Source organism: Zosterops lateralis (genome assembly GCF_965231275.1).
Source record: "Zosterops lateralis genome assembly, chromosome: 26".
NCBI lineage: Eukaryota > Metazoa > Chordata > Aves > Passeriformes > Zosteropidae > Zosterops > Zosterops lateralis.
Window position 1 is genome coordinate 1,810,454 of NC_139786.1, and position 19,859 is coordinate 1,830,312.

The 19,859-nt window shown below is 44.3% G+C and overlaps 1 protein-coding gene across 1 annotated transcript; it reads right to left on the bottom strand.

Moving 5' to 3' along the window:
* Positions 1–2,210: 2,210 nt before the first annotated feature.
* On the bottom strand, positions 2,211–18,210 carry STK38 (serine/threonine kinase 38). Its single transcript, XM_083878457.1, has 14 exons — positions 18,188–18,210; positions 15,863–15,995; positions 13,374–13,425; positions 13,104–13,226; positions 12,458–12,541; positions 11,449–11,572; positions 10,907–11,061; positions 8,919–9,021; positions 8,342–8,403; positions 7,696–7,813; positions 7,238–7,361; positions 6,457–6,552; positions 6,125–6,219; positions 2,211–5,347 (listed from the first exon to the last, which is right to left on the bottom strand). Exons 2-14 carry the CDS (start codon positions 15,991–15,993, stop codon positions 5,217–5,219), a joined length of 1,398 nt encoding a protein of 465 aa, XP_083734583.1. The 5' UTR covers positions 15,994–15,995; positions 18,188–18,210; the 3' UTR covers positions 2,211–5,216.
* Positions 18,211–19,859: the final 1,649 nt, after the last annotated feature.

Below are 19,859 nucleotides of genomic sequence, written 5' to 3' on the forward strand. Positions count from 1 at the left end.
GTCCTGCTCCTGCAGCACTGAGTGGGATTTATATGTGGAAATTCCTTGTGGGAGTTCTGTGTAGGAACTGGTTTCAGCCCTGATGAGCACACAGTGAGTTCTGCACTGCCCCAGAGCTGAGCTGAGGACACACACAATGGGGCTGCCTCATAAATCCATCCCTTCTGATGGCTGTGTAAAGGCTCTGTGTGCCCACACCAGCGATTTTAAACGTGGTGCTGGTGCAAAGAACAGCTGAAACCATCCAAGAAGAAAGAGGGACAGAACTCCTCACAAAGCTCTGCAGGTCAGTGCTGCTCTGGCAAAGGTGTTGATACCTGGATTGCAGAGGTGTAGAGTTACCTGGTCAGACTTGGCGAAACTGAGGTGTGTCAGCCTGGCCCTAGAAAATTTAATCCTTTTTTGGCAGGGCTGCAACATCAAGAAAATTTGTATTGTTTTCCTGACTGCCAAGAGCGTGGTGGGTTGAGCAGTGAAGTTTGCTGCTAGTTGGTGGTTGGTGTTTGTGGTTTTCAGTGCAAGTAGCATAACAAAATCAAGCAGAAATTTTCAGTTGCAAGCAGCAAATCTGTGCCAAGGCACATTTTAGTTTCCATTAGTATGGACACAAGTTCCATTCTCTCAGTGTTTCCGTTCTTAGCTTCTTTCCCAAATGCAGCAAATAGATCTCTTCTAAAAAAGAAAGTGCCTGTGGGAAGATTTCAGAACCTCCTAAGAGTCCCAAGTGTTCAGATGCCCAAATTCCACTTGACTGCTTTTGAAAACTCCTCCCTGTGTGTCATTGGGTCAGTAGGGAGAAGTGTTTTTTTGGAGGCTGCACAGAGCTGGGGTGATGTGCACACTCCATTATTGCTCCAGATAAATTGCTATTTGTGTGGGAGAGAAAGGAGGAAACATGGATCATGAACCTCCACCAGGGGCCAGACCAACCCCACTCCTGGCCTTGGTGATGAGCTGTTCCTCAGGACAAATAAAAGCCCAGCAGTGGTGGAACTTGTCCCTAGGCCCTGAGTGCCCAGCAGTGGTGGCCCCCAGGCTCTCTGATTATGTTTTCCAGTTTGTATTTACCTCCCCAGCAGTGTCAGGTTTAAGTAAATGGGTGTTGTTATTGCCCAGCTGAGCTGGAATTGGAGGTTCCACACATTCTGCTCTAAGGATTGAAGTGTGGCTGTTGTTCAGTGGCTGTGTCAAGGCATCAGGTGCTGAGAATTGCATCTCAAAGGCACCTTTTGGGGTCTGACAGCTAAAATACCATATCCAGCCAAACCAAATCCTGCCCAGTGTGTCCCTGAGCCCAGCAGGGTCAGCCCAGCCTCTGGAAGGACTCAGTTTATTAAACTGCACCAGGCCCTCTTGGAGGTTACAGACTGTCAGTGCCTGTAGGAGCTTGTGGTTCCCTGAGCAATGAACTGGACCTTCAGCATGGGATGGACATTATCCAGCTCCCATGATTTCCATGCAGTTTTTACCACTTACCCAACTGTAGTTTATTGGCTTTCCCAAGTAATTATTCATTCTGGATTTTAAATTTTGCTAGTTGAGTGACTTCCATTGGAACACTGAAACAAATTTTAAAAGTGTTTGCTTTTCCTCCTCTCACGGTCACCTACTTCAAGTACAAGGTCAACTTTTGTCTTACTCTGGATGTACTGAAGTTCTCCTGTGCTGTGTATGAACCCCAGATGTATGGTTTCTTTTCTGTATTAAAGTATAAATTATATGTGACTCGCTTGGCTCCTTTAAAAATTGTTTTAAATGTGGAATAGAAGAACAGGCAGGGCATAGAGAGCTACAAGGTTTTGTTTTCTTGTTTCATTGAGTGTGGGTTGTGATTCCAAAGTCTTAGGAGTAGTTTGGCATCAGAGCCTGGTTTGGCAGGGAAGTGTTCCCACCATTAGGGCTGAGAGGACCTCAAAATTCACTTCATCCCTACATTAAGAACATCCCTCCATTTAGAACATCATTGCAGTGATGTTCTAAATGCAGCACAAACACTCCTTGACCCACAAACTGCAGCAGCTCTGACAAGCCTCGGTATTTTTGGTCAGTGCTGTGAAAAGTGCTTCACTTCCACCTACTTCAAAAAAAAACCAGCTTTGGAGCAGGTCTGACTTTGATTTCCATCTTCATCCTTGAAGTAGAAGTACTTCCAGCCTTATTTTGATGAATTTTCTGATTCCTGTTTGTAAAACACAACATACCAACAAGAGTGTGTTTACTAAGAGGATTTTATTTACACAACACAATGAGATCGCTCCATAAAAAGTTGACTACACCTGCCAAATTGTACAGTGCAATTTTTGTAACAGCTTTTTAAATATTTACAGAACACTTTTTTTCAACTTAGAGGTTAAGGCAGAGTCAGGGCACAGTGATAAGAAACACTTAGTGCAGCTTTGTGCTAGGCATGATACAGAGATGAACTGGCAGCATAAGGTGTTCACATCCATTGGAAATTCAGATTGGAATTACTTCTACAAATCCAGCAACTTAAACATCTTAAAAAAAAAAATAGAGGTAAAAGATATTAACAACACACACAAAAAAGTAAAAATGTTTGGCTACCATGGCAGATGTAACAGGCATACAAAATCCTTGCTGTTAGCAGTGAAATATGGGTCCTGGGAAGGAGACACCGTAGGAGACACATTTTTCCCTAATGTTGGTAAAAATCTGGAACAGGATGCAGGCTTACAATGCACCTGGGAAACAGAACCTCCCACTGCAAAGGGATTCAAAGACGTCCAACTTTAGCTGGAAGACAACAGGAATGAGGTACCCAACTGCTCCTCGTGCCTTTGAAAACTTCACCTTGGACTCCAGTGGGGTCCCACTTCAAACACAGCACTAAAAATGCACAATACACAGTACTGGAGAGTTGGTTCTTTACAGCAACTTAATCACAACTAAAAATCATTTAGCTTCTTCATCTTTGGTATTTATAAATAAAAATGTTGGTCCCTTTCAGTAAAGGGCTAAGAATGAAGCTATTATCTCAAAAATCATTTGTTCCTAATCCACACAACAGCAGCTTCAAAGGATTTTGATTTTTGTTTTTATTTTAAGGCAGTAACTAAGCTGTTAGGAACTGAAAAAAAAAAAGATCTTACATTAATTCCAATGGTTTATAAGGCCACATTTTCAAATGGCTAGAAGAAACTTCAGGATAAGGATGGAACAGTTTGAGAAGCTGGTATCAGTCCTTCATGCAAAGTCAAAAGGGAGCAGAATTGTGATCTAGGGACGAGTTGATGAAAGCCTGATCCTCTAAGTCATTCCTTCCTTTAGCCCTTATTCATCCTTCAGACTACAGAGATCCTGGGACTTCTAATTAAGGCCAGTTTTGTATTTCAGCTCAGGAGGATCCAAGTGCTGTCTGAACTGCTTATGGCAAGTCACAAACTCGTAGGACACGTACAAAAAGCACAGGGGTGGTGAGGGGAGGACCCTGACGAGTTCTGGACAGGACTGGCAGTCCCCCACCAGTCCTTCAGGATGGCACTCGAGTCAAGAGACATCTAGGTAAACATTCCCTAAAAGCACCTATATATATTAAAAAAAAAAAAAAAAAAAGTTCTACTACAAATCCATTTTGTTTCATTTTCTAATCAAGAAAGTCAGGACTAAACAGACCTGGAAGCCTTTTTTTTTTTTTTTTTCCTGTGAGACATCACTGGAGCTTTGTCTTGTCTGTACTCTGGAGTTCAGTGTTCAGCACCAAGAGAAGTTTGCAGGAATCCAAGACAATTTGAATTGAGGTACACTTTTAAAAACCTCACTGAATTGTATTTTTAATATCTGATAGTAAATTCCAGACTGGAACCATGCAGGCCAGAGGGTTAATGCCACCTGCCACTGGAAATGCAGAGTTAACTACAAATGGGCACAAAGTGGAGCTTGTGGTTAGAACAAGGAATTAGGAAAAGCTCAGCCAAGGCAGAATCCTCCCTCCCAAACTGCTGTCAATGTTCTGAGAGAGGCTTAGGCAGGGAAAGGCACTTTGGGGCTCTCCTGGAGAGACCCTGATCAGAACTGAATGGACTTTTATAAATTAGAGTAGGCAACAATCAACAAGTGGACACAGTGGGTTCCACTGCCCCAAAAGTGACCCCATGGGGCACCATCCATGGAATATTCTGAGTACAGATGGTCCAGCCAGGACAGCAAGAGCAGCTCTGTGAGGGAACACCAGGCAGGGCCTCCATCAGCAACATTCTGATCCTGTTCTGCTCAAAACCACCAGCAAAAAAGGCCAGAAAAGATGGGTTTGGCCTTCAAACCACTGAAGATGCAGCAGAGCTCAGAGAAACAGCAGCAGCTGGCCTGGGGAGCCTCGGGGCTGGCCCAGCTGTGCACAACTTGCCCACCAAGGATCAGGTTCCTGGTATTTCCTTCCCTCTGCTCTAATTCCAGACCCACTAATGTGACCAGCTGTAGTTTATCTGCATTGGTTATGGATCCATCCTGACACACAATAACCAAAAACTCAGCGCTCGGTGGAGGAAACGGCCCATTTCTCCTCTATTTAGGAAAGAAAAAGTGTTGCAAAATCTTTTAATTTAGAAAAAAAAAAAAAAACACTAAATGGCTTGAGGGTCACTGAGTACCAAAAGTAAAGTGCACCAGAACTGGAGGCCACAGCGACAGAGCTGAGAAATTCTATTGAAGAGGCTTCCAAGGAGCTTTACAAAAACAGCACTACAAAGTAAGGTTAAGGCAATCCGAGTTGTGTCCTTCTACTAGACAGTTTTTTCCTGGAGAGTTGTCTGTCTCAAGCTTCAATTATTGCTTTGTTTCCTCTGTCCTGGAGTCCTCAGCCACTGGGCAAACAGTGCTGGCAGAATTGGCAGAGTGAGTTTGTCACTTAACGCAGGACTGGATGCAGTCCTGTAGAATCCCATGCTTTGCAATGCCAAAGGGAAAGCTTGATCTCACCTCCCAATGGACTGGACAATCTGGCAAAGAATATAAAAAAAACCTCTTGTTCCTGAAGCAGCAAAAGGTGCTGGCAGCAGAGATGATACAAACGTGGAATTTTTTCAATGGCGCAGGGAAAAAAAATCCAGGTGTGTAACAAAACAGAGTCCTGAAGTCTTCTCCAAGAGTCGATAGCCCTCAAGTTTTTCTTTAATAAAAAAGAATTAGTTCTTTTATGGGTATAAACCCAAAGTACAGCAACAGAATTCCACGGCTCAGAAGTCCCAGGTAAAGCTGTGTTACTTCCCTCCTTTCATGTAGGATGGAATTGCTCCTCGGGCCGTCAGGCCCTCGAAACGCTTGTAGGTGTAATTGATAAAAACCCAGTCTTTGTTCTTGTAGTCAGTCTCTGGGTGGTTGCTTGTTGCCACTGGGAAGACATAGAAGAAATAGAATTATCCTTTGGAACTGCAGAGTTTATTTTCATAACAAAACACTGGATGAATGTTTCTAAAGGAACAAAATATCCTAAATGGAGGATGCGGCTTCGTGCTTCAACCCCAGGAAAAAACTGCACTTTAAGCTAAAAGAGGGTAGATTCAGACCAATTTCAGACCATATCTTTCTAAGATTTCTTAGAAAGAAGAAATTTTTTACAATGTGAGCTGTGAAACACTGGCACAGGTTGCCCAGAGATGCTCCAATCCCTGGAAGTTTTCCAGGCCTGGTTGGAAAAGGCTTGGAGCAACCTGGGCTAGTGAAGGTGTCCCTGCCCATGGAGGGGTGGAATGGGATGAGTTTTAAGGTCCCTTCCAACCCTTTTTAAACTCCTGGAGCCAAAGTGTGACTACACTGTGGTCCTTCAAAGGTTCACACCAAAACATCCCCTTCAGTTCCACCTTTCCCTTCTCCAAGGGCCAGCAGGAATCAGCACAGAGGGGAATTTGCAGCATTGGACTCTCTCAGGCCCTGCTGAGATTTGAATTTTCTGAAAGCTCTGAGAGCTGCCCTTTTCTCAGGCAGCTCCCACATCATTTACAAGCCTGCATCTCCTGAAATCCAAATTCCAGCTTGCACCAAAAGGCTTCCAACCTATTTGGTCATGATAAAAAAAAAAAATCAGTGTCTAGTAAGATCTGACTAACAGGAAGGATTATTCTACAGGAAAAGAGGAAGGTTTACACAGAGAATCAAACAATCCATTTACCTGTTGGTTTCAGGATATCAGATTCTGGAAATTCATCAAAGTTTGAGGTATCATCAATGCTTTTAATTTCTATTGAAATCGCAGCAGGTCTCTCTCTGCCAAGAAGAGCAGATGGAGCATTGAGATTTCACAGGCAGACAAAGCAGGATTCAGCCACCTTCCACTTCTTAACATAATCAAAACTGAAGGTACCTAAACCTCAGCAAGCTTCAGGTAAAGAGCAAAATGCTCTCACCCACAGCTGGATATGGGAAATGCCAGTCAGCTGCTCCCTGCTGCAGACCTGAGCAGTCCCTAAAGAAGAGCAGTTGCTTTTCTGCAAAACATCTTACCTGATGTGCTCCCAATCAACCCCTTCAAAGAATGGGTTACTCTTTATTTCCTCCACACCAGATGCACCAATTCTGTGCTCCCATTCACAGCAAAATCTGGGATGGAAGGAAGAATGAAAATGAAGGGAGAATGAAAAGGAAAGCATTCCATCCAGAAATGGAACAGCTTTCTGAACTGATACTGCTGCAGTTTGTTAACACATAAATGGAGCAGACTAAGAACTCGCACAGGAAAACCAACACACAAAGTTATGTACAGGAATGTCGTGTCCAATGGCACAGTTAAGATGTGCTATTCCTTCACAACAGGACAATGTGACTTTTCTATTTCAGGACCAGAGCAGAGCAGGAGAACATATAAAGCCTAAAAAGCCAGACATTTATACTTCTGTCCTGAGAACAGATACTGAAGTACAAATGAGTCAGCAAGCACTGGGATACATTTGGATGCTCCAGTGAATACAAAGGCAAAATTATTGCTGTTGCAACAAATCAGCTCTGTCAGAAGGATTGAAATTGTGTCCTTCCATGAGAAGGCAATATTTTGCAGGCAAAATAAGGAGCAGAAACATTTTGCCAGAGTAGCAGCACGTCCTTTTTAGCACAGTTTAGTCAGGGAACCACTAAATGGCCTGAGAGACGAAAATAATGCATTTGATGCGTGTGTGTAACAGTTTGTAGCATCAGGGTTTTGCCATGTGAAACAAGCCATGACAGGCACAGAATACAGAGACAAGACAGGAAAATTAGTGCTGTATTAACCAAACCATGGGGCTGGCACCTTAAAATAAGATCCTTTGCTTTATCAGAGATTGGAACCTCTGGAGGAAATGTCAAGGTCTCCTTCCAGTTCATCACTTTCTTATACGTCTCTTGAGGAGTCTCGGAACAGAACGGTGGATAACCTGAAAAGGAACAAAAATACAACCTTGGATCAAGCAAAACTAATTCCTGAAGTCAGAAACACCTCAGAGACAGGTAAGGAGTGGATGCTCTGAGAACTTGACCCCAAGAACAGAAATAGGCTGCCCCAGCCCTGGAAGTGTCCAAGGCCAAGTTGGACAGGACTTGGAACAACCTGGGACAGTGGAAGGTGTCCCTGCCATGGCAGGGGTGGCATTGGATGAGCTTTAAGGTCCCTTCCAACCCAAACCAGTCTGGGATTCTGGGATTCTATGAATGCAGCTGATGTCCTGCTCCACCATTCCCACCTCCAGCCCTGCCCTGCCTGTTCCTTACCAATCAACATCTCGTACATGATGACCCCCAGGGACCACCAGTCACACAGCTTGTTGTATCCAGTCTGCATGAAAACCTCAGGAGCAATGTAATCTGGAGTTCCCACCGTAGAAAAAGCCTGGAACAAACACCATCAGTTATGTATCTGCAGGGAAAACTGCCAGACATGGACATGGGAACAGTGGTTATTTTGAGGGAGGCACCAGATTGTCTCTGAGATCCTTTAGCAAAGGTGTTTTAAGCCTTTATTCCATGATATGTAGAGACAAAATCAACATCTTCGTGTGAAAGTGTCTTAAAATAGCATCAGGAAAATAGGGAAGGGTATAACAATCCTGGAATGGGTTAGCAGCCCTTTGTGAGATTGGGAGTGGCAAGAATTGATAGTTTTGGCTGGGAGACTTCAGATTTCCATGTAAATAATTATGGCAGTGCAATCTCTAGCACATATGTCACCAGCTGTTCAGCAGATGGATGAAGGACAAACTAGAGTCATTCCTTTTCTTTTTTTAAAAAATGCCTGAATTTTTTTCCTTTCAGGATTGTCCAGAACCTCAGATACATTAAAAACTTCCATGTAAATCCATGTTCCATTTGGATGCAACACCTCAGCAGAAACATTTCCAAGCAGGTGGAACCTACTCACCAATTGCCTTCGATTCCTCTTCCACGTCTCTGCTTTCCTTTTGGAATTCATGTTCTGGAAAGCTGAAGGAGATTCAAGAGCTGTCACTGAATCCTGCTGGTCACACAATAGATTTTTACCCCCAAACCATTACACTAAAGATCTCATTTAATACCCCAAACATAAACCTCTCAGCAAGTTCCAAACCTATGAAATATGGGCAGAATCTAATCGAGAAAATCATTCTTTCAGGGTTGATGTCTCCATGATCCAAGTTATTCCCCTCAGAAAATAATCCTGGATACTCAGAGACTGCTGGTTTATTAATTTCAGTAATACCTGAGATGCAGCCAAAAGCTACCAACTCGCCGAGTTCTCATTTTATTACACGTGCAGAGTCTGTTTCAGAGGCAAACTTTTGGAAATCAAAATGGGTTTAAAGTAACTGAAATTATTTTTATTTCACAGAAAATGAAAATTCACCTCAGGATATAGAGTTGATTATTAGACTCTCCACTGCAGCCACACCCTCACATTGAAATGAGTGTCAGGACCCAAGAGCAACCAAGCAGATACCCTTTGGAGCCAAAGAACTTACTGAAGTCACTGGGAAGACTGTGATTCAGGTTCCTGTAAAATTCTGTCCTGTGGGCTTTCTTCAGTCCAGTACACAGACCAAAATCTGAGAGTTTCACATGGCCCTAGAAATAAATGAAAAAAAAAATAATAAAATCCAAACTCAATATAAGACATTATGACAGTAAATCACAGCAAAGCTGGAAGAGAACCCAACACCACCATCAACACCTCTAAATGATGTCCCCAAATGCCACATCCAGATGCCTCTTGAACATTTCCAGAGACTGTGACTCCACCACTCCCTGGGCAACTTATTCCAATCCCTGACCACTCCTGCAGTGAAAAAAACCAATGTAGTGTCTAATCTGAACCTCCCCAGCACAACTTGAGGCCAGTTCCTCTCGTTCTTTCATTTGAGACGTGGCAGAGGAGCCTGACCCCCACCTGGCTGCACCTTCCTGTCAAGGAGAGCAAGAAGGTCCCCCTGAGGCTCCTTTTCTCCAAGCTGAGCCCCCTCAGGTCTCTCAGCTGTTCCTGGTGCTCCAGACCCTTCCCCAGCTTCATTTCCTTCTCTGGACAAGCTCCAGCACCTCAAAGTCCTTTGCCTTCCCTTGTTTAAACCCAGCACTGGATGTGTACAGGGAACAAAGCCATCAATAATTCCATTGCTGCTCCACAGTGACAATTTACTTCAGGAAAACTTTGCTCTGCAGGTTCCCAAACCCTTCAGGGTGAAAGGAAACAGAGGCAGCTGCAGCCCCTGGGTTGTGTTTTGGCCCCAAGAGATAAAAAACACCCTCAGTTCAGTGATTGAAACTGTCCTGGTGCATAATGTGACCACACTGACTATGTGCAATTCTTAGAAGGTATATAACATATATATATAATAGTATATATACTATAGGTGTATATATAGGTATATAATATATATTCTATATATAATCTTATTATATATAATATACCTTATACATAATAGAATATATATTATATACATAGATATTATATATATAATATAATTATATATATTATATATTATATATTATATATTATATAATTATATATAATTATAATTATATAATTATATATTATATATATTATATATTATATATTATATATTATATATATAATATATAATATATTATACATATTATATATTATATATGATATAATTATATATATTATAATATAATTATATATATTATTATTATATATAATATAATTATAATATATATATATAATATCTTCTTTTTAAAGTCTTAATGTGTTCAAGTCTAGATGTAAACATTCTGAATTGGACAGACTATTTGGAGAAGCTGTGGCTGCCCCAGCCCTGGAAGTGTTCAAGGCCAGGCTGGACAGGGCTTGGAGCAACAATGGGAAAGCAGCAGAGGGTGGAACAGGATGTTTCAAGGTCCCTTCCAACCCAAACCATTCTGGGATTCTGCAGTAATTCCAACAGTGCATTCCACAGTAGTGGGAAAGTCATTATTTACTCCTGGCAAACTCTTTCCAAGAAATCTTGATTTTAGGCAAACTTGGAGTGAGCAATAGGAGGACACTGAAACAATCAGATTTTCTGCAATAACCAGGTAGCCTGGGCAGCCCTCGGGAGAACACCCTGACCCTGGGGGAGATTCTCCATTCTCAGCCCCTGCCCTTCACATTTGGTACGACCAGAGCTGGCAAGTGGGAGTGGAACAGATGTGAGAGGAAAGGGAAACAGCTTTGCCTAAAAGGGAACTGAAACCACGTGCTTTAAACTGCATCTGAAATAGCCAAAAATAGTTCAAACAGCTGTCAGGAGAGCTCAAGGTCTGAGTGGAGCTGGGGGCTTTCCTGCCTTTTGGGGATTTTCCCTGGCAATTTGGCAAATACACCCTCAAAAGCTGGAAGAAATGTCTAAATATGGAAGCATCATCTTCTTCCACAACTGTCAACACCCCTTCAGGTCAATATGGACAATCACAAAGGCTCTCTGCTCCTCCCCAGGCAGTGGGCAGCCCATACCTTGCTGTCCAGGAGGAGGTTGTCTGGTTTTATGTCCCGATGGATGAATCCCAGCTGATGGATGGAGTCGATGGCCAGCACGGTCTCGGCGATGTAGAATTGTGTCTCCTCTTCTGTCAGAGTGTCCTTCTTCATCAACAGCGTCATCATGTCACCTGAAAACCCCTCAGAGGTGAACACACGGCCTCCACTCTCACTGAGTTTGAAGATATTTATAGAAAAAAAAGCTATTTCTGCTGCATTCAGCTAAAAAAAGCAGGTTAGAGGTTGCCAAACCTGGATGTGCTGTGGCTCTGTACACAACCAGGGCACAGCAAGGATAGGAACAAGAATATTAAAATTTAAATACCTACAGCTTGAATACCCAAACAGGAAACCTCAAGCCTGCCAAACACCTCAGTACCCTAAAAAGCAGAAATCTGGTTCCCTCCCAGATGTGCAGCACAAACACCACGTGCACTTTAGTCCCAGACTGCTTTTTGTAATGAAAAAATCAGTAATCCCCAAACAGAAGGTGAGCAGCCCTTGCACTCCAGAGTTACCTCCAGGCAGGAACTCCATGATCAGGTAGAGGTTTAGTTTGTCCTGGAAACTGTAGAACATTTTCACAACCCACAGGCTGTCTGCCTCCACCAGGATGTCCCGCTCTGCACGGATGTGGCCAACCTGGACACACACAGTGCATTGGATCACTTTGAGGAAATGCATTTATTTCCCAGGAAATTCAATTCTTATTCTGAACAGCATCGAATATTGAGAAGACAAAAGTCAAACTTCTGCATAAAGGCAGAAACACTATCAGAACTTCAACATGTGGTTGATTATATACATATATTTTATACCTATTATATATACCTAGTATATATAAATTATATTTACATATACAATAAATAAACTATATTAAATATACAAAATTATATATACATTTTTATATATTGTGTAATGCATAATAGATATATATTGTGTATATATGTATAATGCATATATATTATATATATACTCATATGTGTATATATATATTAAATTATATAAAAATCCTATATACAAAAATCTCAATTCTTTACAAATATATCTAATCATCAGATCTCTTTTTGAAAACATAAGAGCTTCATCCCAATGCTGTCCCACATCATTATATACCCAGAAGTACTAGCAAAAGAAAGCCTAAAAAAATGTTAAATGCTGCTGCTTTTTTGTCTCTGAGTCTGAATTCCAGCAGTTGTATATTTATATATATAATTTATATATATATTATATTAATATTTATTTATTTATTTATATCTGATCCTGTAAGTCAGAAATTCAGTAAAACACTGGCTTTGAAATCTGCATTGAGTCATTTGCACAGGACTTTGCATTAAAAGAAAAGAAGTCCTTGTGAATTCAGAGATTTTTTTACTTATTTCCTCTATAAAAAAAGACATTAAAAAAAAAACCCCAGAATTTTTAGCTACTAAACTAAAGCACAGATGCCTGTTCCTCCTCTGCACACACCACAGCGACCTCCCAGAATGATCCTGATGTACAATTCCAGCTCAAGGTGTTCCTCACCTGCTCCTTCTCAAGCATATCAGCTTTGCGTAGGATTTTCATGGCATAAACGTGCCCCGTGTCCTTCTTCTGCACCAGGCGCACCTGGGGACATACAAAAATTGCATCAAACCCAGCACAACTCTTGACAAAGTTGGGTATCAAGCCCTTGGCTTCCATGCCATGAAATCATCTCAGGGTATAAAACACAAGAAGCATCATGCAGTAAACAGGAGTGGCAGGAAGTCCTGTTAATGGCAGGAGCTGCAGTTATTTTAACAGAGAGAACACTGAGAGATTCACATCTAAAGCAGGTGGTCCAAAGCCCCTCCTCTAAAGACCACCAGAAGAGATTTTACAAGAGCCCTCCACCTCTCTCCCTAAGTCCAGCCTCAGAAGTTCACCTTTAAAACCCACTGCAAACCTGTATTCAGCTGTCCATCAGGATCTTTTCAACATCATTCTATTTCCTTTAAGCACAGGATGTTTTGAACCAGCATTTATTAGGTAAAAAAACCAGCTGCACCTGACTGTTCAGCTCAAGCCAATCTGTGGTTGGTTGTTACACTTTTACCTTTTGCTTGTATAAACTGAGCAAGTCTTTAACAAACACCAGAGCCAGTTAAAAACACTTGTAGTCTCTTTATTTTTTTTTTTTTGGACTCACCTCTCCAAATGCTCCTCTGCCTATAACTTTGAGAGACTCAAAGTCCTCCAGTCCGAGCCTGGTTCTCTTCAGGCGAAGGAATTCCGTCTCCTTTTGTGCATGTGCTGACCTCCTGATTCTTTTCTAGAGTTTAAGAGAGCCCAGTGAGAGTTTTGCAGGTGGGTTCCACAGGGACCACAGCAATTCCAAGTAAAAATCCCAGATCTCCATTTAGAAAATATTTTTTTTTTGTATTTTTAACCATTAATATAGTTTTTCCATATTCATTACCTCTTCATCTTTTAGGCCTTCTTCTTCCATCATTTGTTCTAGTTTCTTTTGTCTAGAGCAGAGAGAAATTAGAAAGATAAAGGTTGAATGATTAACTTTGTTTTTTAAATCAAATTAGAAAAAAAAACCCAGGTTGAATCATTAATGTTGTTTCTTAACAAGGTGCACAGTTCCACAACCTCAGGTCTGTGCCAGCAAGTTACCAGTGTGAAGATGTACAGGAGAGACTCAGACAGGAAATTAATTTTGAAGAATCTACTATGCAGTTTTATAATTCCAGCCTTGTCCTCTCTGGTTTTAATAAACTAAACCTGCCTTGAGTTTCACAAGTTATTCAAATGTACATTTTTGCTGTACACAAATACAAATTGAGAGATCTGAGTTCTGTTCTTGTCTCTCTCTGACAGCTGGGCAAGTCACTTCAGGCCAGAGCCATAAGAAGCATTTAAACACCAAAATTTCACTTATTCCAGGGAGAATTGATATTCAAACACATTTAAAAATTCTCTGCATCTCAAACTATTCACATGCAACATGAGAAAAGTTATTTTAGATTTCCTAATCCCTGAAACACTCAAAATATTTGGGAAGAGGAAACCTGTCTGTTCATGTTCTCCCCCTTAAAGAATCAGAAATATTTACAGCCTTAGTACAAAAGGATTATTTGGGAGAAAAGAAAGGAGGAAACAAGATTTTAGAAAGGGAATGACTTCAGGGGACACTTGTAATGATCATCCTTTGGGAACTTTTTCCCAGTGCCAGTCCTGTTAAGAGCTGGTTGAGCTGGGACTGGTGGTTTGGGACATTACAGATGTACTAAAAAATTCCTTCTCTTTCTGCAAGTCATTCTTTGCAAGATCTTCTTCCTGTCTCCTGGGGCTCTCCACAGCTGCTGTGACGTGATAATATTTGGGGTTATCACTTCAGAAATCAGTCACAGTGAAAATGCCTCTGCTCAAGTTCCAGTGAGCCCTGCCCAGTCATCCCAGTCCACACTGAAACCAGCAAAGTCTGTGCAATACACAGAATTAAATTAAGTCCACACTCAGCAGGACTGAGTGGTGCCAAAGCCATGCTGAAATTCCCCCAAATATCCCTAATAGGGTCAATCTGCACTTCAGGGCACAGTGTCAACACCATTTAAACTCCAAATTACACACCCACAGACATCTGTTGTTACAAAAAACATGTAACTTATAAAGTCCAGTCTGTTCAGACAAGGTTTTGATCCTAAACAGAAAAAAAAAAAAAAAAATTGAGATTTTGGGAGTACACAACAGTGCTCATAGTAAGTAAATAAATTTTAAAGGCAAGAGCTGTGTGAAGAGAAAGAAATTAATTAAATCTGTGATGTTTTCTGCCTGAACTGGACTTCAATCTCTCTTTACTCATTTGAATCTTTGAAGAAAATATCTTTGCACGTTAATATTTATTTCTAAATTGTTTCCTCGTTTCTGCAGATCTTGTAGAGAGCAGACACTGGGGAGCTCCTCAGAGCTTTGGCAGCAAAGCCAAATCAACACTGAACCATTTTCCAAATTCTGTTTATAGGCTCCATGGCAAGCTGGGAGAACAGCAGAAGTCCCAGCGCTACAGCTGGAGGATATTCAGCAAATTAAAGGGTTCCAGCCAAAGGAAAGTCCCACAGCTCAGCCCAGTCCTTTGTTATATTGGGGAACTTAAAGGGGTGCCCCAGGTTGAGGTCAGTGACAGGCAGCACTGAGTGACTCCTCACAACACCCTCCCTTGGTTCCTTGCATTGTCTTCCTGCCCATGGACTGGGGCAAAACCAGCACAAATACAGAGAAAGGATTGGGAGCAGCCCTGGGAGAAGGAATTGGGGATGCTGCTGGACATGCCCCAGTCCAGACCCCTGGGCTGAGCCCCCCAGGGTGGGCAGCAGGGAAGGGTCAGACCCCACCTGCAGAGCTGCCCCAGCCCTGGGCCCAGCACAGGAAGGAGCTGGAGCTGCTGGAGCCGGGCCAGAGGAGGCACCAGGATGAGCAGAGGGATGGAGCAGCTCTGCTGGGAGAGCTGGGGGTGCTCACCTGGAGAGGAAAAGGCTCCAGAGAGAACTTAGAGACCCTTCCAATGCCTAAAGGGGCTTCAGGAGAGCTGGAGAAGGACTTGGAACAAGGGATGGAGGGACAGGACAAGGGACAATGGCTTCCCACTGCCAGAGGGCAGGGATGGATGGGATATTGGGAAGGAATTATTCCCTTTGAGGGTGCCTAGAGAAGCTGTGGCTGTCCCTGGATCCCTGGAAGTGTCCAAGGCCAGGTTTGGATGGGGCTTGGAGCAGCCTGGGATAGTAGAAGGTGTCTCTGCCCATGGCAAGAGATGGAACTGGATGAGCTTTAAGGTCCTTTCTAACATAAAACAATCTGCTATTTTATTATTTTTGCTTTGGCTCAAGAAAACAAAATCCATTCAAATATAAATTTTGGCTCTTAGCCAGCATGGAAGGGAAACAAGAAAAATTTTTTTACCTCATCTCTCTCTCCTCGTGCTGGGCAATGAGGTTGCTGTAGAAGTTTTCCAAAGTCACCTTTGTCATTGTGACTCTCTCCTTGGTGTGGTTACTCATGGACGAGCACGGCGTGGGGCCTGTCATGGCCATGGCTGGCAGGAAAGGAGAAGGGAGGAACATCAAACATTATAAATGACAAATAATCCTCAAGCACAAACCCATTAAAGTGATGCTTAATCACAGAGTTCGGATTTTAACAACAAACATCACCAGTCTAAGAGAAGCAGGGAAAAGTCTTACAAAATAAAAGGTACAAGTCAAACTTCCTGTTTTGAACATTTTTTTGATCTGAAATTAGAGGGAAGGAAACTTAAGAAACTTTGTGCCTCAAAAACCACAATTTCAGCCAGTACTGCAAATGTTTATTGCTCTCACCATGTTCTATCTTTAATGAATATTTAAAATTCAGGAATATCACACTGAAGGATCTAATCCAGAAGTTATTCTCCCCATAACCCCTGCAGAAATAATTCCACCAGTTACATCCTGGCTCTTTTGCTGTGAAATTTATCTGAATCCTGAAAGTCATCCCAATAAGAGAGCAACTGAGGAACGAGCAAAGAAGGCATTTAGTTGCCCTTAAGCACTTTTACTAGATGTTTTCTCACAGAAATTTGGACAAATCTAGAGGATCAATGCCTTTGAGCGAGTTATAGGTTAAAAAATAGCCAGAAATCCAAATCCTAGTCTTAAGTATGTGACAGATTTATTTCTAAGAAAGATTTATGTATCTTAATATCCTTTCTGAGAATACAGTATATAAATATTGCAGTGTGGCACCCCCAATCAGCAGCAGTTTCAGTATCTTTGCCACCCCAGCTCTATTTCCTGATATGCATAAAAATCCCCAAAAAATTTCAAATGTTACCCTGGTTCTCCTGGGTACCACACAACTCACAGTAAGGTACCAGAGTTTTGCAACTATTACTAGAAATTGCAGACAAAACAGGTGAGACACTTCCTATTTTTACAACCCTGGCTGCTGCCAACACACTCAAATGACTCTTTCTGTTCATTTTTTGTAGATCTTTACGAGGCATCACCACAGGGCCCTGCAAAGGCACCTCCTTCCCAGACAGAGTGTGCTGCCTTTACAGGAGGGACAGGAGCTGGTGAGGATCTACAGCTTTGTGTGACTTTTGAGATGGAATTATGTCTTTAATGTGAGGTGGGATCGAGGCTTTATGGAAGAGCAGCTCAGAGTGACACACAATGAACAGAGGGGTCACACTCTGTGAGTATCCCTGGGTATGGGGTTACAGCCCTGGAGGTGAGTGGTTACACTCCTGGGGATGGGGGATTGGACACCCAGAGATGGGGGGATTGGACACCCAGAGATGGGGGGATTGGACACCCAGAGATGGGGGGATTGGACACCCAGAGATGGGGAGGGCTTGGACACCTGGGGATGGGGGGATTGGACTCCTGGAGATGGGGAGGGCTTGGACATCTGCAACTGGGGGGCTGGGACACCTGGAATTGGGGGGATTGGACACCCAGAGATGGGGGGCTTGGACTCCTGGAATTGGGGGGCTTGGACACCCAGAGATGGGGGGCTTGTACTCCTGGAGATGGGGGGTTTGGACACCCAGAAATGGGGGGACTGGGACACCCAGAAATGGGGGGACTGGGACACCCAGGAATGGGGGGATTGGACATCCAGAGATGGGGGGATTGGACACCTGGAATTGGGGGGATTGGACACCCGGAGATGGGGGGCTTGGACACCCAGAGATGGAGGGATTGGACACCTGGAACTGGGGGGCTTGGACACCCAGGGATGGGGAGATTGGACACACAGGGATGGGGGGCTTGGACACCCAGGGAAAGGGGGATTGGACACCCGGGGATGGGGGGCCTGGACACCCCGCAGTGATGAGCAGGAGGTGTAAAACCCATGGGCGGTTTTCACTTCCTAAAGACCAAACCAGGAAAATTATCTGACAGAACGGTGTGCGGGAATAAAAAAAAAAAATAAAAAAAAAAAAAAAAGGGGGAAGGGAAAGAAATGAATAAAAATCGGTACCAAACCACCTGTTGGTGCTGGAGGCCCTTTCCACGGGGATGGACACCCAAAGCCCACCCACCCCCCGGGCCCGGGGGACAGAGCGGGGCTGGGTGTGACAGGGGAGGTGACACCGGGGTGGCAGCGGACAAAGGGAGCCCGAGCAGTAAAGGAGGAGCAGGGGAGAACCCCGCCGGCCCCGGGCCCGCAGCGCAGGGAAGGACAGAGGAGGGCGGGCAGGGGATGCGGAGCGCCCATGGAACAAGGCGAGAGGCTTACCCGGAGCTCCGGAGGGGCGGCAGGAGCTGTGAGCGAGCCGGGCTCCCGGCAAAGCGGCTGGGGGGCCACCGGAGCCCCCCGCACCGACAGCGAGCCGGCCGGGACGGGCGGCCCAGGGACCGCTACGGGCAGCGCAGGCGCCCCGAGCCCGGCCCGCCCCGCCCGGGCGGAGCCCCGAGCGCCGAGCCCCGCCCGCAGCGCCTGCGCCCGGATGGGATGGGATGGGATGGGATGGGATGGGATGGGCAGAGCCGGGGATGGGATGGGATGGGATGGGATGGGATGGGATGGGATGGGATGGGATGGGATGGGATGGGATGGGCAGAGCCGGGGATGGGGATGGGACTGCTCTGCCCGACAGGGGATGCGGGAGGACACAGCTGTAGGGGCGCATCAGCCTTTGTGATCCCCTGGGTGCGGGCAGAGGCGCTGTGAGCTCTGCGGTGATTCTGGGATGTTCCTGGGATGCTCTTTGGATGCTCCCGGGAATGCTCCTAGGATGATCCAGGGGTGTTCCTGGGGTGTTCCTGGGATGTTCCTGGGATGATCCAGGGATGTTCCTGGAATGCTCCTGGGATGCTCCCAGGATGCTCCTGGGGTGTTCCTGGGGTGTTCCTGGGATGTTCCTGGGATGCTCCAGGGATGCTCCTGGGATGATCCAGGAATGCCCCTGGGATTGTTCCTGGGATGCTCCTGGGATGCTCCCGGGGTAATTCCGCCCGGCCCTGCTGCCTTCACAGCTTCCCTCCTCCCCGCAATGCTGCTGTGAACTGCAGCCTCCTCTCCCCCCAGAGAGGCTCGAGGGACACGGCCTGGGCTCACCGTGGAGGGGAGGTTGGTTTTTCCCATCCTCATACCCAATTCCCACAGGAGCAAGGCGTGCCCAGAGGCCACCGAGCCACCAAGAGTCACCTCTGCCTCCCAGGGGTCAAGGGAACAACCCCTCAGTCCCAGAGGAAACTGCAGCTACAAGGACAGGGAAGATGATCCACATTGTGCTGAGCAGGACAGGATCATTTCCCAGAGGTTTGAGCTGGCACAGTCTGGTCCTCGAGGCTCCATCCTCTGATTCGGATGGGGAAGAGCTCCCACATCCCAGCTCTGGGGAGATTGACAGTTTGGTCTTTCCCAAATTTAGATTCTTTTCAGAGGTTTCAATAGCAGAATAAAGTTCCCTTTCCATCACCTCTTGGGTTTGTTTCTCTCCTTCCAGAGCTGTAACCCGGGAATAATTTACCTGAAATCACTGATGCCCATGAAATAAAACCAAACTCATTTTTTCTTCAGATACACCGAAATTTTTGAGCCAAATCTTGGCTGAGGAGGTCAGACTAAATCTCAGATGGAAATGTTTCAGGATTCCAGGCTGCTCAGATAAGATCTAACCACAGCTCTAGGCTCCTACTGCAGATTTGGATCTGAATGGGAACCTAAATATGGAATTTCAGCCTGTGCCATCTCCATGGCTTCTGTTGAACATCCTTATGTGATTTGCCACACTGTGTTTCAAAGTGACAACTGAAATGTGGTCCATGTTACACATCTAAAAATGCAATTGGTCTAATTTTATACTGCAGAGAGGGTGAGGTAAAATGGTGCTGTATCAAATTCTGATATGCTTTGAAAAACCCTACGAGCTGACAACACACGAGGTTATATATTCACTATATGA

Excerpts from the sequence above, each read along its gene's own strand:
- STK38 (XM_083878457.1), bottom strand. The coding sequence starts at position 15,993 with ATGGCCATGACAGGCCCCACGCCGTGCTCGTCCATGAGTAACCACACC. Across the intron at positions 9,022-10,906 it reads ACCTCCTCCTGGACAGCAAG|GGCCATGTGAAACTCTCAGA; the intron begins GTATGGGCTGCC and ends ATTTATTTCTAG. Across the intron at positions 5,348-6,124 it reads TGATATCCTGAAACCAACAG|TGGCAACAAGCAACCACCCA; the intron begins GTAAATGGATTG and ends ATGTCTTCCCAG.